Source organism: Hemibagrus wyckioides, linkage group LG20, assembly GCF_019097595.1.
Source record: "Hemibagrus wyckioides isolate EC202008001 linkage group LG20, SWU_Hwy_1.0, whole genome shotgun sequence".
Lineage (NCBI taxonomy): Eukaryota > Metazoa > Chordata > Actinopteri > Siluriformes > Bagridae > Hemibagrus > Hemibagrus wyckioides.
The window spans coordinates 20,895,488-20,917,322 of record NC_080729.1 but is presented as its reverse complement, the minus strand read 5'-3'; the positions used below and the strand labels follow the sequence as shown (position 1 = coordinate 20,917,322).

At 44.0% G+C, this 21,835-nt stretch overlaps 1 protein-coding gene across 6 annotated transcripts in view; it reads right to left on the bottom strand.

Annotated features, from left to right (window-relative positions):
• Window positions 1-24: 24 nt before the first annotated feature.
• Window positions 25-21,835, bottom strand: part of clcn2a (chloride channel, voltage-sensitive 2a) — a 75,510-nt gene continuing 53,699 nt past the window's right edge. For 4 of the 6 annotated variants that reach the window (XM_058418525.1, XM_058418528.1, XM_058418527.1 and 1 more), the window contains 12 exons: window positions 17,607-17,762; window positions 17,175-17,244; window positions 15,621-15,731; window positions 13,278-13,488; window positions 12,743-12,876; window positions 12,073-12,254; window positions 11,734-11,842; window positions 9,963-10,009; window positions 9,555-9,593; window positions 8,842-8,961; window positions 8,277-8,363; window positions 25-8,190 (listed from right to left, as the gene is read on the bottom strand). In XM_058418525.1, coding sequence (XP_058274508.1) covers window positions 7,780-8,190; window positions 8,277-8,363; window positions 8,842-8,961; window positions 9,555-9,593; window positions 9,963-10,009; window positions 11,734-11,842; window positions 12,073-12,254; window positions 12,743-12,876; window positions 13,278-13,488; window positions 15,621-15,731; window positions 17,175-17,244; window positions 17,607-17,762 — 1,677 coding nt within the window. In that variant the 3' untranslated portion in view covers window positions 25-7,779. The remainder of the gene's footprint in view (window positions 8,191-8,276; window positions 8,364-8,841; window positions 8,962-9,554; window positions 9,594-9,962; window positions 10,010-11,733; window positions 11,843-12,072; window positions 12,255-12,742; window positions 12,877-13,277; window positions 13,489-15,620; window positions 15,732-17,174; window positions 17,245-17,606; window positions 17,763-21,835) is intronic. The other 2 variants (XM_058418531.1, XM_058418529.1) reach the window with 1 other exon arrangement.

Sequence of the window (21,835 nt, the reverse complement as noted above, 5' to 3'; positions counted from 1 at the left end):
AATGGAGTGAGACAAAGTCCAAGACAAAATACAAAGTTGAAATTTAATCTTTTTTACTGATGTACAAAAAAAAATGTTTTATTTTTCTTTCTGAAAAATAATGGCAAACTGTTAATTCCGTATGCATATCCTCTATATGTACAGGCCACGTGTGCACACGTTTTTACGTTTATATCGTTTCTGTACAGGCTTTTAGCATTCAGGGACATGAGTGCAGACTTATTGCTTAACTCTACGGTATATGTGCAGTAGATTATTAGCAGAATACACAACAAGCCATAAAAGCACAAAAACAGCTGGACGGAGAACGGTGTCCTTTTTTCTTTTAAACATGAATCTGCAATGTAACAGTGACACGGCAGACAGGAAGAGCAGGATCTAATCAGTGATGTCCTTGATAATGACACTGCACTGAAAGACAGAGCAAAAAATATATAACTAAATAAAAAAGGGGGGGGCTTGTGAGGGAAGGAGGGAGAGAGGGATAAAGAGAGGGCGAGAGAGAGGGAGAGGGAGAGGGAAAGAGAAGGAGGGAAGGAGTGAGGGAGTGAAACAAAGGATGAGGGAGGGAGAGAGAGAGGGGGAGAGAGGGAGGGAGGGAGAGAGGGGGAGAGAGAGAGAGAGAGAGAGAGGGAAGGAGTGAGGGAGTGAAACAGAGGATGAGGGAGGGAGAGAGAGAGAGTGTGTGTCCACAACACTAGTGTTTAAACTGAAAGGTTATTAAAGGTCATCTTAGTAACAGTTGAAAAGTAAAAGTTACGGTCTGTTAGTTTTATAAACGTCTCCAGGTCTGTAACCATCACGTGACTTTAAAGAATCTTTAGTAAAAGTGAAATCTTCTCCTCTGCTCTAGCTGGGTTTAAAGATTCTATTTAAATATTTCTGGCCCAGAAATTAGCCAAGATTGTACAGAGAGGAAGAAAATTCCCAAAATTGATTCTTTAAAAAGAATTTTTTGGGATGATGTTAGTAATAATAAAATCCTCACAAAGAATTTTGTGCTATTGTCAGAAAAAGTTCCTGGAAAAAAGGAACCTTTGAACAGAAACCCTTTCCTTTTTGACTGAGGAACCCTCAGCTGTAGGGTTCTACTGTTCTACTGACAGAACCCAAACCAAGGAATCTTGTCCGATGCTGAAGAACCCGTCTCTCCTGAATGTAGCTAGCTGCACTGTGTGATTTGTTTGCTAGCTGCTTGGCTAAGTGGTGTGTGAGTTGTACAACCTTTAGCGCCATTACAATGAATGTAGCTAGCATAATGCTTCGTTTATTTTAAATACTAAAGATTAATTTTGCAAAATTAAAATTTTAATTTGTCACAGCAATCAAGAACAATTAGAATGTGAAAAGAATTGTATTTAAATATTTAAATATAGTTCCCTCTCTGGATTACATTCCTGTGTAAATCACCAGCTAGCGACACACCCACTAACCACACATGTTAATCAACTAATTGAATGAGTCGCTAGGCTAGCTAGCTAGCCACAATGTACAACCTTTACACACATTACAGCAGAGCATTAATAAACACCATCCCAAACGATCTACTGAAATTTTCTCGAAAATCCTAGCATGAGTCTGCAAATTAAATTCTTAATAACGTTTCTCTTCAACACTAGCGTTCGGGACACAGACGTGAGTAACACATTATTTTAAGGAACACATTTAAGGATATGATGATATTTGCTTAATGAGGTTAATGATGGCTAGCACATGAGGACATTGCTAGCAAGCTAACATCAACACTGGAGATAACTGCTAACTAGCTAAGTACAGTTACCGGCGGTTATGTTCATGTTAATGATGGCTAGCTAAAGTTAGCACAGAATGATATTGCTATTTATAGTCATAACATGTGGACTTCGCTAGCTAGCCATTAGCCGCTGTTCTCACAGGAGATTATTAACTGTTATGCTTAAAATAAAGAGCTTCACAAATACACAGAGACGTGAATCAGACAGCGTTTTCATAGCACAATAAATAATAAAATTAAAGACATTCAAAGACTTCATAATCTTATTTGGCAAGCGTTAGTTCCAAGAATAGAAATGATTATTGCACAATTGGTTTAAGAAAAATAAAACAAAACAAAAATAATAATAAATAAGCTTTGCAGCTGAAATGTCATTCTAATAAACGCAGACTGCAATCAAAAGTGCATATGAAGGCAGGAAAGGTGGGATTAAACCCTCCCGCTCCCGGTGACATGGACAGTACAGGTGAGGGCTTTAACACAGAGCGTTAGCATGTTAGCATAGCAGCAGAGCGGAATATGGCCTAAAATCATCATTACAGCTGCTAGTGTACTGTAGACATGTGCCGAAATCTCCCCTCAATTCTGTTTAGTTTTTTAAACACAGCTAACTAGCGCTTGCTAATTGTTTCTCATACCAAAACTATGCAGAACACACATCAGTTCCAGTGAGACACGTTACTGTCGGAATTAATTAGTAAAAACGAGCGCACGAGGAGACGGAAATGAAAACTCCTGAGTTTGAGATGCGCCACAGGAGCGCATTTACTGCTAGCAGCTTCAAGTTATCACTCAAGATTAATGCTAGCTAAAATTAAAACTGTGTTATTACTAGCTAGCTGAAGTTACCAAAGGAGATTATTACTAGCTGATTTTTATCACAGAAGGATATTTCTTGCTAGCTCACTATTCCACGCTTCTTCTCTGTTTTTTTTCTTCTTCTCAGCTTGAACACAGACAATGCTAACTACTGAACACTGAACAGAAGGAATGTAAAGAGGACGTGTGTTTCTGGGAAGAATGTTTTTGCTGAGTTGTCTTTTTTAAAAATAAACAAGAGAAACTCTAAAGTTAGCATTCACTCCTAAGATAATAAATAAATAAATAAATAAATAAATAAATAAATAAATAAATAAATAAATAAAAAAAAAGGTAGCACAGGCGAATATTGCTAGCTTGCTATTATTCCCTCAGGAGGTTATGGATAGTTAGCTGAAGTTACCACAGAAGTTTTATTGCTAACTAGATGACGTTATCACATGATGACACTGCTAGCTAGCTGGCTAAAATAACCACAGAAGGGTGTTGCTAGCTAGCTACAGTGAATACAGAAGGTTATAACTAGCTAGCTAGAGTTACCCCAGGAGGATGATGATGGCTAATTAATTACCACAGGTTACTGTTAGCTGTTTAAATCAGCTAACAGGAACGGGACACATGATAAAATGCCAGAACAAACCTCAGCCGTTAGCTGAAATTTTTTACATTAACATCAGCGATAAATCTCTCTGCAGCATTCTTCAGTTCCGGAGCGCGAGGATGCAGATGATGTCCGGTTGTATCATGCTAGCTAGCGCAATGTAACCATGGAAACAACTTTTGGCAAGATACGAACACAAATATGGCTCTTAAAACATTTTAGAACATCAAGAAAACATGCTAGCTATGAGATTTAATCGTCAACAATTACATCGTCATGCGTTTTGTGTATCAGAGTAATAGAGCAGTAAGGATCGGCACATGCCTACTGTACTGTCTGAGCAATTTATGGAGAATTTCACCAGGGTTCTGTTAAACACACGCAGGTTTAAAGGAACCGAAACATTGCAGCTGCGACCGAATTCGGCCTCGGAGGTAAAAAAAAGTCATGGTATTACTTCAAGTACCTGATGAAGAGCTTTTGCATGTAAATAAAGTTAGGTAGCACATCTAACACCTCAGCGGTCCATAACACAGAGACCACGACACCTTCACCAGCTCCTACTGTGCTGCTCCTGTACTGTAGGTGGCGCTGGTGGGATTGGACACCCCGTCATTTCAAAGAGGTTGCCCCAGCTGATTCATTCCAACATGGCTGATGTTGAGGAGCAGCAATCTTCTTCTTCTTCATGAAATTTTAACAGCACCACCTGCAGTATGGCAGTTTCCTCTTCACACACACTCGCAGGTTCCTCATTAACACTCAGGTTTCACTAGTGGACTTAAAATGGACATGTAGTGGAAGTCCTGCGGTTTGCTTGTCCGCGTGCATGTGAAAAACCATCTCTGGTCTTGGCTTCTGGATTCTTTAGAAAATCCTCAATCCAAAATTTCACCACTTTGCATATGAGTGTGTGTGTGTGTGTGTGTGTGTGATGGTGTAAAAACTTTTGCACAAACATCTGGATATATAAAACTGCTTTTTCAATCAGTCATATCATTTGTCATGCTTTAGAATCCAGCTCCTGGTTTTGTCTCCAGCTGAAGATCGGCAGAAGAGATAGGAAAGAATGCAGGGGGCGGGGCCAACAAATTCCCTGCGGATTTGTTTGCTCAGGTTTGATTTTTTTTGTCGAACAAACAGGAATAGCAGATTATTGTCCAAACTTTTCCTTTCGTATTGTAATATTTTGATCAAAGTTACAACCAGCTGTCTGCTACTTGCTAGCTAGCTAACCTGGCAAAATATAGCACACATTTACACGCTGCGTGGATCAACCGCAAGATCAGAGAAAAAACACAAACAAATATAAATTTATATTTTTACTACAAGCGGTAGTTTTATTAACATCTTTATAAAGTTATTGTTATTTAATTGCATTTTTTGCTAATGATACTTTCCATTATTATTATTATTATTATTATTATTATTATTAGTGAGGTAAATGTAGCTAGCTAACATAGCAAGCCAGAAACTCCTGGTAAAAGGAACGTTTTTATATTACATGCCTTTCGGACCAACAGTAAGATCTTTGACAGGAAGTAGATCATGTTTAGGTCAGGTTTGTTGTGCTAATATGAGAGATAATGTCGTGAGATAATGTCACGAGGCCTGAACACCAGAGGGAGCCATCGCCCGAATATTAACCGTTTCTGCCCACTTCCGGTCCAGTGACGTATATAAGCAGCACGCTCTCAGTCACATTGCGAAGCATTGTTTTCTTAGCGTTACTAGCCAAGCCTTGATTAAGTCTCTATCTAGTTTCCTCATGTATGACCCTGCTCGTTTGCTTCTGACTTTGATTTCTGGATTTGTGTTTTGGTTTTGATATTCTACGTTGCTTTCTGGTTTTGACCCTGTTTCTTCGTATCCTCGACTAAGATTTTAGCCTTCGGCCCTTTATTATATCTGCGAATGGATTCTAACACTCCTACATCTGACGAGACGTTACAGATAATCTTACAGTGTTGTTTTAATTTATTGTTGTATCGTATCGTGTTGTTAGTTTCTACAGCGTACTTTGCTAGTTAGCATAAGTTACAGTAGTTTACTGTTTGCTAGTTAAACTGAAGGTTTTGTTTGTTTTTTAATCTGTGTGCTAAACCCCACAGAAGAGCAGAACTAGCTTGCTAACCTGGCTAACCTTGCTAAACTAGCTAACCTCGTCAGGTGGTGATCGAATAGTTATTTATTGTGTTACGGTGTGGATTTGAGGCGAAGACATTGTTGTTGAAAGATCGCAGATGAAATAAAATCAGGATATTTTTCTGCTGATCTGAGCTGGACAACCAGAGGCCTGATCCGATCAGATGGAGGAACAGTGATCAGATAGAGGAACAGTGATCAGACAGAGGAACAGTGATCAGACAGAGGAACAGTGATCAGACAGAGGAACAGTGATCAGACAGAGGAACAGTGATCAGACAGAGGAACAGTGATCAGATGGAAGAACAGTGATCAGATGGAGGAACAGTGATCAGATGGAAGAACAGTGATCAGATGGAGGAACAGTGATCAGACAGAGGAACAGTGATCAGACAGAGGAACAGTGATCAGACAGAGGAACAGTGATCAGATGGAGGAACAGTGATCAGATAGAGGAACAGTGATCAGACAGAGGAACAGTGATCAGATGGAAGAACAGTGATCAGACAGAGGAACAGTGATCAGACAGAGGAACAGTGATCAGACAGAGGAACAGTGATCAGATGGAAGAACAGTGATCAGATGGAGGAACAGTGATCAGATGGAAGAACAGTGATCAGATGGAGGAACAGTGATCAGACAGAGGAACAGTGATCAGACAGAGGAACAGTGATCAGACAGAGGAACAGTGATCAGATGGAGGAACAGTGATCAGATGGAGGAACAGTGATCAGACAGAGGAACAGTGATCAGACAGAGGAACAGTGATCAGACAGAGGAACAGTGATCAGATGGAGGAACAGTGATCAGACAGAGGAACAGTGATCAGACAGAGGAACAGTGATCAGACAGAGGAACAGTGATCAGATGGAAGAACAGTGATCAGATGGAGGAACAGTGATCAGACAGAGGAACAGTGATCAGACAGAGGAACAGTGATCAGACAGAGGAACAGTGATCGTATGGAGAAACAGTGCTAGTCTGTGTGTGATGTGATGATGATGCAGTTGCCATGGTAACAGTGAGAAATGAACTTGTACTCGATTCCTAAGATCTGGATGGACTGGGCCCTGTGTGTGAAGGGTCCTTTATAACACATCATCATGTTTCTAATGTGTGTGTGTGTGTGTGTTAACCATGCGTCATTAAACTGCTTGATTTCAGCTAGCGTGTGTATCGTGAACCAAACACTAATCACAGTGTGCTGAAACGTTTCTGCCCTTCGGCCTCGTCCGCTCTTTCTTTCTCTTTCATTCCTTCTCTCATCTTCCTCTTCATGCCGTTCTTCTCGCCATCCTTTGTCTCTCCGTCCGTTCTGTTGTGCCTTTTCTTCTCTCTGATCGTCACTGTGGCGATTAAGTGGCTAAATTTAGAGCCAAATTGTAGCTTAGCTCTCGGAGACAGATGAAAAGTGTCGGCTCCAGATGGGGGACGTGGGTTCGGTGTGCAGCTGAGTCACACACTTCAGTTATGCAAAGACACACACGCACACACACACTGTTCCTCCTTTCATAATCCGTAATTCTTTCTGACACACACACACACACACACACAGCCATGCATGGATAAAACACAGTACGATCTATCACAATATTTGTCATCGTAGCTGCTTAAAAATATTGGCACCCCATCTGGGTAGGCTCTCTCTTTTTTTCACCCAGCGTCTGTGCTCCTGAAATAAAGCACGTCCAATCAGAGAGCAGCTCGAGGACAGCTGAAAGGAAACGAACCATCATTCTGTCGATCAGCTGCTGCTCCAGGACGATGTTGTGATAATATTCGATAACGTCAGCATATGCCTACTAAATCTCGTTTATGCGATGGCATCTGTACATTCGGCTCTCACATGGACGTGAGCAGGATCGGCGTGTTGAGCACGCCTCGTTGTTTATGCTCCTCCTCCATCCTGAATTCACTCAGCGTTCAGACTGGAAAGCGACAAGATGCTTGGATAAAATGCTCGCACTGTTACCTTTTATTACCCTGTTTGTTTTATGTGTAAATTATTTTAATATTGTTTATATTACATGGTGATGCTAACCCGTTTTGTGCATGTACAGCTAACAGCTTGTCATGTTAGCCTTCTTGCTTCCAGACTGGTAGTGGTTACACCACGCAGCTAATCAGTGCTAAATACAAACCGTGTGCTTTTTAAATCCTCAATGTCATGTTAGTTGTCAATAAATTAGCTGTTACTGCTATTAGCAACAGTGAAGCCTGTTAGCTTATTGGCTAATTTATTTCGACGTTGTTGCCATTGGAAACTGATCCAGTATGACACCACCTATAGGTTTTGAGTGGAATTATTTAGATTCACTGCGTCATAACTAATTAGCATAACAGAAAGTGAGAGCTGCCGCGTCGTCGCTTGCTAGTCTGAAGGCAGGGTGGCGTGCGTGGGTGTCGCGGTATGTTCAGTTCATTAGCATTAGCATGTGCATTCGCTAACAAACAGCAGGTGTCATTCCGGCTGGTCCTCCGCAGGCGAGGGGTTGATCTCGCATGTCAGTTCCTCGGTTTGAGCCGAGCCGCTTTCTTCGGTCGGTTCGGAAAGGTTTTCGGAACAGTTCTCCATCTCCGACTGGGTCTCCTCTGCCACAGAGGCTTCTGATTGGTCCTCGCTGTGTAAGACCTCGGTGCAGTCTGTCTCGTTCAGCACGCTGCTCTCGGACGGATGCTCCAGCTCGTCGCAGAGCTCGGTGGCTGTTTTAGGTTCCCGTGGCAACGACAGGCTCTTGTGGCGACTCCAGAGTTTGTGGAGCTCGGTTACCTCAGAAACGCTGCTGCTGGTGCCGCTGTCACGGAAACTGGCCAGAGGGGGGCGGACCTTCACACCCGTGACCGTTACGGAGCCTTCGATGGCTTTGCGTAGCTGCAGAAGTCGTACGCGAGCTTTAATTTCACATCAAATGGATTCATTACGACACAAAACGTTCGTATGGAGTGAAGAACACACACCTCTTTCAAGGAGACGACTCCGACCAGTCTCCCGGTGCTCGTGACGTAAGCGTGATCCAGACCGAGCAGCGAGAAGATGGTGTGTGTCTGCGATTTACAGACAAAATCACAGAAACAAAAAACACTGATTAGGAAATGCCCACTGACACTCAAACACTGTTAACACAAAAAAACTAAACAAACATAAACAAAACTAAGGAAAAATAAAATCCAATAAAATTATTACAGATATAGTTTACTGTCATGAATAAAATGCTGGAAATCACTTAAAGAAGGATTCACATGCCGAGTTCTAACTGTACAATTTGGGTCCCCGCCCACTTAGCACTGTGTAACCACTTAGCCCTGCCCCCTCAGCAGATTACAGTACTTTCACTGTGTAAGCATAAAACTAACATTCGCTGTTAAAGTGATCAGGACTGCACTGGTGGAAATTCAGTTAAAATAAAAAAGATTTTACAAAGTCGTAACTTTATGATGTCATAGTTGCGTTTACATGTGGAATACAACAGTGCATTTATATTTACATACTAATTTGCATACAAGCGTGAGATGCAGAGCTTACTTTGTGCAGAGACGTGCGCTCGACAAGCTGGAAAGGGGCGGGGTCTATCTTACAGTTGTTAAAGCAGACCGCTTCCTCCAGCTGTTGCTCCTCCCACTCGGCTATCTGGGGTAAAGACATCTTTATGGCATTAAAAGTTGGAGAGAAGCGTGTTAGTCTGCAGAAGTCTAACAGCTCTCATTTAAACATGCTCTTCTCCCCTAAGAGGCTGATGGATTTTCAGTGTGAGAGGGAAATCTAGCTTCTCACTTACTAGCTTAGCTTCCAACTTAACTTACCTACTTACTGTTTACTAGCTAGGCTAGCGTTTGCTTTCTGTGTTAGGGTTTTTTACAAACTAGGTAACTTTCTTTCATTATCTTTTGCTTCCTAAATTAGTTTTTGAACGCTAGCTTTCACTCAGGAGATTTTGTTAGGAAGCTTTTATTTGCTAGGTTAGCTTTTACTCTGTAAAATAGCATTTGTTTACTAACTTTCAGTTTCTTTTACTCACTATTTCCTGTTCTTCGGAGCAGAGTTTTGGTTCTCAGTAATTCTACTTTTCTCTTGTAAATCGTTTCTGATCTAGCCAAAGATCTCTGACCTCTGTAAAAGCAAGTCCATGTAGTGAAGAGAAGAGCAGGTCTGCATGAGAGTGGAGTTACTTAGCACTAAAAGAAATGAACACAAGAGCAGTTTGTGCTGTAATGTTGGTATTAGCCTGAGGCACTGACCTCTGCTGTGGACATGTCATCCTCAATGTTAGGAGCTTCCTGAAATCATATCAACCAGAGGAGAAAACTAAACAACATGCTCAACACACACTTCCTTAAACTCAACATCACAAATCATCATGAAGTGCAAACTAACTAGCGATATTAGCATGATATTAGCATTTCTATATACTATAGCTAAATAGAGCATTTATGTGGTTTATAGTTTAGTTCAGACATGCTAGATTAGCTTTTGAATACTAAGTTAGCATTACATTACAAGGTGAGCGTTAGCATAACATTTGTTCACTTTCGATTGTTATGTTCAATGTCTTGCTCACAAAGTAAACAAAAATCACAAAGGTGCTTATTTAATTCCAAGTGTGTACAGGTGTGTCATAAGCAGCTTCTTCTGGAACATAACCTTACCTCCACCTGCTCCTTCACTGATTCTCCACAGGAAGGAGTTGGAGAACCTGAATCAACAAGAAGAAAAAGAAGTGCACTAAAGAGTGAGCGAGGGAATGAGGTGGCGTTTGTGCTGAGCTGTTACTCGAGCTGGATTTCTGATGGTTTAGAAGTGAAGGTGTTGATGAATTGTCTTTATAGCAGCTCTGACAGTAGCGCAGCAGCAGTGTGGATATTAACACACAGGTTCTAACAGGTTGCAGTTTCTATAGTAACAGCTCGCTCACAGGCTCTGACATTTTGTTCTTTAATACATGAGAATTTGTGATAATTAGCAGGTTTCTATGTAGGAGGAATAAAGCTCCAGGGCTCCAGGGTCGGACAGTGAGAGGGCGTGGTGCTTTAAGTACTGTTCAGGGTGTAGGTGTCGTTGATGGACAGTGAGAGGGCATGGTGCTTTAAGTACTGTTCAGGGTGTAGGTGTCGTTGATGGACAGTGAGAGGGCGTGGTGCTGTACGTACTGTTCAGGGTGTCGGTGTTGGTGATGGACAGTGAGAGGGCGTGGTGCTGTACGTACTGTTCAGGGTGTAGGTGTCGTTGATGGACAGTGAGAGGGCGTGGTGCTGTACGTACTGTTCAGGGTGTCGGTGTTGGTGATGGACAGTGAGAGGGCGTGGTGCTGTACGTACTGTTCAGGGTGTCGGTGATGGACAGTGAGAGGGCGTGGTGCTTTAAGTACTGTTCAGGGTGTAGGTGTTGTTGATGGACAGTGAGAGGGCGTGGTGCTGTACGTACTGTTCAGGGTGTTGGTGATGGACAGTGAGAGGGCGTGGTGCTTTAAGTACTGTTCCGGGTGTCGGTGATGGACAGTGAGAGGGCATGGTGCTTTAAGTACTGTTCCGGGTGTCGGTGTTGGTGATGGACAGTGAGAGGGCGTGGTGCTTTAAGTACTGTTCCGGATGTCGGTGTTGGTGATGGACAGTGAGAGGGCATGGTGCTTTAAGTACTGTTCCGGGTGTCGGTGTTGGTGATGGACAGTGAGAGGGCGTGGTGCTGTACGTACTGTTCCGGGTGTCGGTGTTGGTGATGGACAGTGAGAGGGCGTGGTGCTTTAAGTACTGTTCCGGGTGTCGGTGTTGGTGATGGACAGTGAGAGGGCGTGGTGCTGTACGTACTGTTCAGGGTGTCGGTGTTGGTGATGGACAGTGAGAGGGCGTGGTGCTGTACGTACTGTTCAGGGTGTCGGTGTTGGTGATGGACAGTGAGAGGGCGTGGTGCTGTACATACTGTTCAGGGTGTCGGTGTTGGTGATGGACAGTGAGAGGGCGTGGTGCTGTACGTACTGTTCAGGGTGTCGGTGTTGGTGATGGACAGTGAGAGGGCGTGGTGCTTTAAGTACTGTTCCGGGTGTCGGTGTTGGTGATGGACAGTGAGAGGGCGTGGTGCTGTACGTACTGTTCAGGGTGTCGGTGTTGGTGATGGACAGTGAGAGGGCGTGGTGCTGTACGTACTGTTCAGGGTGTCGGTGTTGGTGATGGACAGTGAGAGGGCGTGGTGCTGTACGTACTGTTCAGGGTGTCGGTGTTGGTGATGGACAGTGAGAGGGCGTGGTGCTGTACGTACTGTTCAGGGTGTCGGTGTTGGTGATGGACAGTGAGAGGGCGTGGTGCTGTACGTACTGTTCAGGGTGTCGGTGTTGGTGATGGACAGTGAGAGGGCGTGGTGCTGTACGTACTGTTCAGGGTGTCGGTGTTGGTGATGGACAGTGAGAGGGCGTGGTGCTGTACGTACTGTTCAGGGTGTCGGTGTTGCTGACCGACGACACGGTCTTCAGAGCAGACTTGAGTGGAATCTGGGAGTTGGTGAGAGTTGAACTGTACGAAGATTCCTCTGTGGAGATCTAGACAGATTACAGTCTATCAGTCTCACACTCAAATCTGTAAATAATTACAAAAATATTCCTACAACTCTATTTGTGACTCTACACACAATAAATATGATCGTTCATGCAAAGTTGATTAAAAGGGGCGGGGCTTTTTTGTTTGCTGTTTCTGACTGGTGCACTGATATTTTCCAGATTTTTCTCAGTTTTCTAGAATCCTGACTTTGTCATTTCCAACAGTGTCTCACCAGGAAGCGGACTCCGCGGCCGGCTTTGGGGGAGGAATTCTGGGAAAATGAGGGAGGAACATGGGCGCCATTGTCCTGCGCTCTCTCTCTCAGATACTCCAACCTCCGACCTCGACCGAGCTGCTCCGAGAGCAAGAACTGCAGCTGAGAACGCTCAATAGAGCCGAGCAGGATCATCGACTCTGAACATGAAGAGAAACCAAAGAGAAATACGGAGATGAGACGGGACGAGATGAAAGACAGTGTTAAGAATAACGATACTCTCTGAGATACACTGAGATTTGTTTATTTTAAAATCACACTTTTCTCAGACAAATTACATCTGGTGGAAAGCTAGGCTCTAAGCTAGCTAAGAAGAAAAAATTTGTAACGATGTAGATAAAAATAATGTTATTTGTGTTACTGATATTATATAAAATAAATACAGAGAAAGTAAGATACAGGTTTGTAAAAAGGTACTTTATCATATTATTTACGTATAATGCTCATTTTTTAACCGTATTTTTGTCTGATTTTAACAGTGATTTTAAATCTGTGTTTAAAGCGTCATCATGTCGATCTGTATCTCTCATTCAGATGATGCTACTGAACTGAACAGCCTGAGGGCGTGGCCAAGATAGCCCCCGTGTGGACAGAGATCCCTATACGCCCTTTGTTAGCTCAGTCTCACCTTTAGACTCCACAAGAGCCAGAGTCTTCAGCTGCCCCGTCACCAGAGCCTCCTGCACGTCCCGGTACGTAGAGGACAGCGTGATGTACCGTACGTCTCGCACCATGATGTCCTCCACTCGGATGTTGTACTTCCTACAGAGTGAGGGAGCAGACCTGGGGTCAGTGAGCTGCTGGATTGTGATTGGTCAGAAGAGAAGGTGTTGATGAGCTTTCTCAACAGCAGCAGGTTTATATTCATGACCTTTCTATTGTTTCCATATCAACAGCTCACTTTTATGGATTAAAAACACCTGTGGGAAGGAGACCCCAGTGTCAGAGGTAGCGCTGTAGGATTTCAGGACAGAAGAGTTTACTCTGCTGAGGGAATGAGTGTTTATAGCTGCTATAAGGGAGGTGAGAAACAGGAAGTGATGCGAACATGTGTGTGGTATAAAGAGAAATGAAACCCTTTGTAATGTTGTGTTGTGATGTTGTGTTGTGATGTTGTGCTGCTGAATGAAAACAATCATCACATGCTAGAGGAAAGCACTCACTCCTGACCCCAGCCCAGTTCCGGCAGGTACGGAAGTTTCTGGATCCTGATGATGGAGTCGTACAGCGACGGCTGGAGGCTCTGAGCCACGGCGTTGGCCAGAATCACAGCGATCATCACAGGGAGGATGTGAGAGATCTGACCGGTCAGCTCGAACACGATGACCGCTGTGGATACGGTGTGCGTGACCGCTCCAGAAAGTGCCGCAGCACCTACACACACACACACACACACACAGATTAAATTACGCTACAACCAGGAACCCGACGGCTATTTGATTTCTTTTTCCACTCATGACATGTGCTGATCTCTGTAGTGATCTCTGTAGTGATCTCTGTAGTGATCTCTGTAGTGATCTCTGTGCTGATCTCTGTAGTGATCTCTGTGCTGATCTCTGTACTGATCTCTGTGCTGATCTCTGTGCTGATCTCTGTAGTGATCTCTGTGCTGATCTCTGTAGTGATCTCTGTGCTGATCTCTGTAGTGATCTCTGTGCTGATCTCTGTACTGATCTCTGTGCTGATCTCTGTACTGATCTCTGTGCTGATCTCTGTGCTGATCTCTGTAGTGATCTCTGTGCTGATCTCTGTAGTGATCTCTGTAGTGATCTCTGTACTGATCTCTGTGCTGATCTCTGTAGTGATCTCTGTGCTGATCTCTGTGCTGATCTCTGTACTGATCTCTGTGCTGATCTCTGTAGTGATCTCTGTAGTGATCTCTGTGCTGATCTCTGTACTGATCTCTGTGCTGATCTCTGTACTGATCTCTGTGCTGATCTCTGTAGTGATCTCTGTACTGATCTCTGTACTGATCTCTGTAGTGATCTCTGTACTGATCTCTGTACTGATCTCTGTGCTGATCTCTGTAGTGATCTCTGTGCTGATCTCTGTGCTGATCTCTGTACTGATCTCTGTACTGATCTCTGTGCTGATCTCTGTAGTGATCTCTGTGCTGATCTCTGTGCTGATCTCTGTAGTGATCTCTGTGCTGATCTCTGTACTGATCTCTGTACTGATCTCTGTGCTGATCTCTGTAGTGATCTCTGTACTGATCTCTGTGCTGATCTCTGTACTGATCTCTGTGCTGATCTCTGTACTGATCTCTGTACTGATCTCTGTGCTGATCTCTGTAGTGATCTCTGTACTGATCTCTGTGCTGATCTCTGTAGTGATCTCTGTGCTGATCTCTGTGCTGATCTCTGTAGTGATCTCTGTGCTGATCTCTGTGCTGATCTCTGTGCTGATCTCTGTAGTGATCTCTGTGCTGATCTCTGTACTGATCTCTGTGCTGATCTCTGTACTGATCTCTGTGCTGATCTCTGTAGTGATCTCTGTGCTGATCTCTGTAGTGATCTCTGTGCTGATCTCTGTGCTGATCTCTGTAGTGATCTCTGTGCTGATCTCTGTAGTGATCTCTGTGCTGATCTCTGTAGTGATCTCTGTGCTGATCTCTGTAGTGATCTCTGTAGTGATCTCTGTACTGATCTCTGTGCTGATCTCTGTGCTGATCTCTGTACTGATCTCTGTACTGATCTCTGTAGTGATCTCTGTGCTGATCTCTGTACTGATCTCTGTGCTGATCTCTGTGCTGATCTCTGTAGTGATCTCTGTGCTGATCTCTGTAGTGATCTCTGTGCTGATCTCTGTAGTGATCTCTGTGCTGATCTCTGTGCTGATCTCTGTGCTGATCTCTGTAGTGATCTCTGTACTGATCTCTGTGCTGATCTCTGTGCTGATCTCTGTGCTGATCTCTGTAGTGATCTCTGTGCTGATCTCTGTAGTGATCTCTGTGCTGATCTCTGTAGTGATCTCTGTGCTGATCTCTGTGCTGATCTCTGTAGTGATCTCTGTACTGATCTCTGTGCTGATCTCTGTAGTGATCTCTGTGCTGATCTCTGTAGTGATCTCTGTGCTGATCTCTGTAGTGATCTCTGTGCTGATCTCTGTAGTGATCTCTGTGCTGATCTCTGTACTGATCTCTGTACTGATCTCTGTGCTGATCTCTGTGCTGATCTCTGGATCTCTTCATTTATGTAACATTAATTATTAATGTTATTCTGTACAGTAAAATTTACTGTTAATGATCTCAGTGTTTACGAAAATGATCTCAGTATGTCTGGACATCTGTTTAGACAAAAATAAATCTCAAGCAAAAACAAACAAATCTTTCCTTTAGCTTCACTACCTGCCACTGAGCCTGATGCAGCTAGCTAGCTTGTGGACTAGCTGGTTAGCTTTTGGACTAGCTGGTTGGCTTGTGGACTAGCTGGTTAGTTTGCGAACTAGCTGCTAGGTAAACCTAGCTTTTTGTGCTACACCATAAATATATTTAGGGTAACCCTTACCTACAACAGCATAGCCCCCGGGGACAATGGGATATACCGTGCTGTCACTGTGAATGCCTTCAGGAAACATGGCCGCCATGCTCTCCCCCACCAAGCGACCGAATGCAGCACCTGAGTAAAGACCATCACCTTATTGTTCATAACAACAAAGGCTCGAAATATCAAGATCCATCACAGCTTACAGACTGGATTATAAATAAAATTTCTGGAATGTAGATTAAACACTCTCGTGTTCTGCTATTATAAACTTTATTAAAAAATACTTGTTTTTTCTTTTTCTTTTTTTTTTAAAGTAAACATTGTAATTTGTAAACATTTAAAACAGTTTAGTTAAACTTCTACTTGTTTATTAAAAGTAAATTACAGGAAAATGTTTTAGTTAAATCATGCTAACTCGTCCTTTAGCAGCTAAAACTTTAGCTTAGTCGTTTCTCATCGTTCTAATTTAGTAGCATTTCAAGCTAATCTGCAGCTAGCTGATCATTTATTAATGGAATAATTTGGCAATCATCAATAGCTACATTTTTATTGAAGTGCAAATGCATTTACTTCCTGGTGTTTAGTGGCGTGTTGATTAGCTGTAGAAGTTTTAGTGTTTATTAGCTAAACTCGTAGTAGCTGTTTGTTTACTGAGAATAAATATTACATTATTAATGTAATAATTCAGCATTATTTAATAGTGGAAATAGGAAATCTTTTATTAATATTAGAATTAGCAGAAGTGAGTATCTGAGTTTTTGTAGTACTGAAGCTCTAACGCTGAGGCTTCTCCTGTTCAGCAGCTAAACTTTAGCGTATTGTTTATTTATCTGTTTATTGTTGTTTTTTTGAGAATAAGTGATGTGAGTGTAAAGCTGTGGGTACGTGCCGATGTTTAGATGATACTTACAGACACACTGATCACACACTGATGGCTGCTTGGCAATGAGGATGAAGATGGCACAGGAAAAGAGAAACACAAACTGTGAGCTAACAAACAAACAAACAAACAAACAACTGAGCAGATGAGTGAGATGTTCCGGAAATGCTGATTAAAAAAAAAAAAAAAAAGGCGTGTGTGTGTGGGTGTGTGAAGGTGTGTGTGTGTGTGGAGATGTGTGTAGGTGTGTGTGTGTGTGTGTGGAGATGTGTGAAGGTGTGTGTGTGTGTGTGTGTGTGGAGATGTGTGGAGGTGTGTGTGTAGAGGTGTGTGTGTGTAGAGGTGTGTGTGTGGAGATGTTTGTAGGATGTGTGGATGTGTGTAGAAGTGTGTGTGGGTCTGGGTGTGTGGAGGTGTTTGTTGAGGTGTGTGGTGTGGATCTGTGTGTGGAGGTGTGTGTAGATGTGTGTGGTGTGGATCTGTGTGTGGAGGTGTGTGTAGATGTGTGTGGTGTGGATCTGTGTGGAGGGGTGTGTGTGTGTGTGTGTAGAGATGTGCGTGTAGGTGTATGTAGGTGTGTGTAGGTGTGTGAAGTGCACAGTGATGTTGAATCTAACGCAGGTGAGGGTGATGATGGAGTGTGTGGTGAGATGAAGGAGTGTGTGTTAGATCAGGTCTGGAGCTGGGTCACACACCTATCAGGAACACGGGCATGAAGGCGCCGCACGGCACTGGCATCGTCGTGGCAACCGCTGACATCCAGAACTGTATGTGAAGAAAAACAACAACATTCTCCTGAATGACATCAGAAATATTCAAAAACAAACACATTCTTAAAGATTTGCTGAGAACTGCACTGATAACAGCCGTTATATCACGCTTTATAAAGGCATTATAACACTGCACAACTCAGTGCTTTATAACTGCTTCATATCGACACTCAGTGCTGCAGTGACACTTTAAATAACGAGCAAACCTCTGAACTGTAACTCCAGGCCACGCCCACCACACACTGACCCACCTCCACACCTCCAGTTATATTTCTTTCTTTCTTTCTTTCTTTCTTTCTTTAAAACATATAAATGTCTGTGTGTATCTACATCTTCAGAACGAGAGGAGGACTTTACCTTCATGACGATGAAGAGGAGGAGGGTGATGAAGACGCTGACCTGCGGGTGTTTCCAGGCCTGATGCTGACCAGAGAACTCGAAGGCCTCGGACACGCCATGCTTATACCAGGTCTGATTGTCGAAGAGCGCCACCAACGACTCGTGCTGCGTGAGCTACATCATCACACACACACCACATCATCACACACACACCACATCATCACACACACACCACATCATCACACACACACCACATCATCACACACACACCACATCATCACACACACACCACATCATCACACACACACCACATCACACACACACACCACATCATCACACACACACCACATCATCACACACACACCACATCATCACACACACACCACATCACACACACACACCACATCATCACACACACACCACATCACACACACACACCACATCATCACACACACACCACATCATCACACACACACACCACATCATCACACACACACCACATCATCACACACACACCACATCATCACACACACACACCACATCATCACACACACACACCACATCATCACACACACACCACATCATCACACACACACCACATCACACACACACACCACATCATCACACACACACCACATCATCACACACACACCACATCATCACACACACACACCACATCATCACACACACACACCACATCATCACACACACACCACATCATCACACACACACACCACATCATCACACACACACCACATCATCACACACACACCACATCATCACACACACACACCACATCATCACACACACACCACATCATCACACACACACCACATCACACACACACACACCACATCATCACACACACACCACATCATCACACACACACCACATCACACACACACACCACATCATCACACACACACCACATCATCACACACACACCACATCATCACACACACACCACATCATCACACACACACCACATCACACACACACACCACATCATCACACACACACCACATCATCACACACACACCACATCATCACACACACACACCACATCATCACACACACACCACATCATCACACACACACCACATCATCACACACACACCACATCATCACACACACACCACATCATCACACACACACCACATCATCACACACACACCACATCATCACACACACACCACATCATCACACACACACCACATCATCACACACACACACCACATCATCACACACACACACCACATCATCACACACACACACCACATCATCACACACACACACCACATCATCACACACACACCACATCATCACACACACACACCACATCATCACACACACACCACATCATCACACACACACCACATCATCACACACACACCACATCATCACACACACACACCACATCATCACACACACACCACATCATCACACACACACCACATCATCACACACACACCACATCATCACACACACACACCACATCATCACACACACACACCACATCATCACACACACACCACATCATCACACACACACCACATCATCACACACACACACCACATCATCACACACACACCACATCATCACACACACACCACATCATCACACACACACCACATCATCACACACACACACCACATCATCACACACACACACCACATCATCACACACACACCACATCATCACACACACACACCACATCATCACACACACACACCACATCATCACACACACACACCACATCATCACACACACACACCACATCATCACACACACACCACATCATCACACACACACCACATCATCACACACACACCACATCATCACACACACACACCACATCATCACACACACACCACATCATCACACACACACACCACATCATCACACACACACCACATCATCACACACACACCACATCATCACACACACACACCACATCATCACACACACACACCACATCATCACACACACACCACATCATCACACACACCACATCATCACACACACACCACATCATCACACACACACCACATCATCACACACACACACCACATCATCACACACACACCACATCATCACACACACACCACATCATCACACACACACCACATCATCACACACACACACCACATCACACACACACACCACATCATCACACACACACCACATCATCACACACACACCACATCATCACACACACACACCACATCATCACACACACACCACATCACACACACACACCACATCATCACACACACACCACATCACACACACACACCACATCATCACACACACACACCACATCATCACACACACACACCACATCATCACACACACACCACATCACACACACACACCACATCATCACACACACACCACATCATCACACACACACCACATCATCACACACACACCACATCATCACACACACACCACATCACACACACACACCACATCATCACACACACACACCACATCATCACACACACACCACATCACACACACACACCACATCATCACACACACACCACATCACACACACACACCACATCATCACACACACACCACATCATCACACACACACCACATCATCACACACACACACCACATCATCACACACACACCACATCATCACACACACACCACATCATCACACACACACACCACATCATCACACACACACCACATCATCACACACACACCACATCATCACACACACACACCACATCATCACACACACACCACATCATCACACACACACACCACATCACACACACACCACATCACACACACACACACCACATCACACACACACACCACATCATCACACACACACCACATCATCACACACACACCACATCATCACACACACACACCACATCATCACACACACACCACATCATCACACACACACACCACATCATCACACACACACCACATCATCACACACACACCACATCATCACACACACACCACATCACACACACACACCACATCATCACACACACACCACATCACACACACACACCACATCATCACACACACACACCACATCACACACACACACCACATCATCACACACACACCACATCATCACACACACACCACATCATCACACACACACACCACATCATCACACACACAACACATCATCACACACACACCACATCATCACACACACACCACATCATCACACACACACCACATCATCACACACACCACATCATCACACACACACACCACATCATCACACACACACCACATCATCACACACACACCACATCATCACACACACACCACATCACCACACACACACCACATCATCACACACACACCACATCATCACACACACACCACATCATCACACACACACCACATCATCACACACACACCACATCATCACACACACACCACATCATCACACACACACCACATCATCACACACACACACCACATCATCACACACACACCACATCATCACACACACACCACATCATCACACACACACCACATCATCACACACACACCACATCATCACACACACACCACATCATCACACACACACACCACATCATCACACACACACCACATCATCACACACACACACCACATCATCACACACACACACCACATCATCACACACACACCACATCATCACACACACACCACATCATCACACACACACCACATCATCACACACACACACCACATCATCACACACACACCACATCATCACACACACACCACATCATCACACACACACACCACATCATCACACACACACCACATCATCACACACACACCACATCATCACACACACACCACATCACACACACACACCACATCATCACACACACACCACATCATCACACACACCACATCATCACACACACACCACATCATCACACACACACACCACATCATCACACACACACACCACATCATCACACACACACCACATCATCACACACACACACCACATCATCACACACACCACATCATCACACACACACCACATCATCACACACACACCACATCATCACACACACACACCACATCATCACACACACACCACATCATCACACACACACCACATCATCACACACACACACCACATCATCACACACACACCACATCATCACACACACACCACATCACACACACACACCACATCATCACACACACACACCACATCACACACACACACCACATCATCACACACACACACC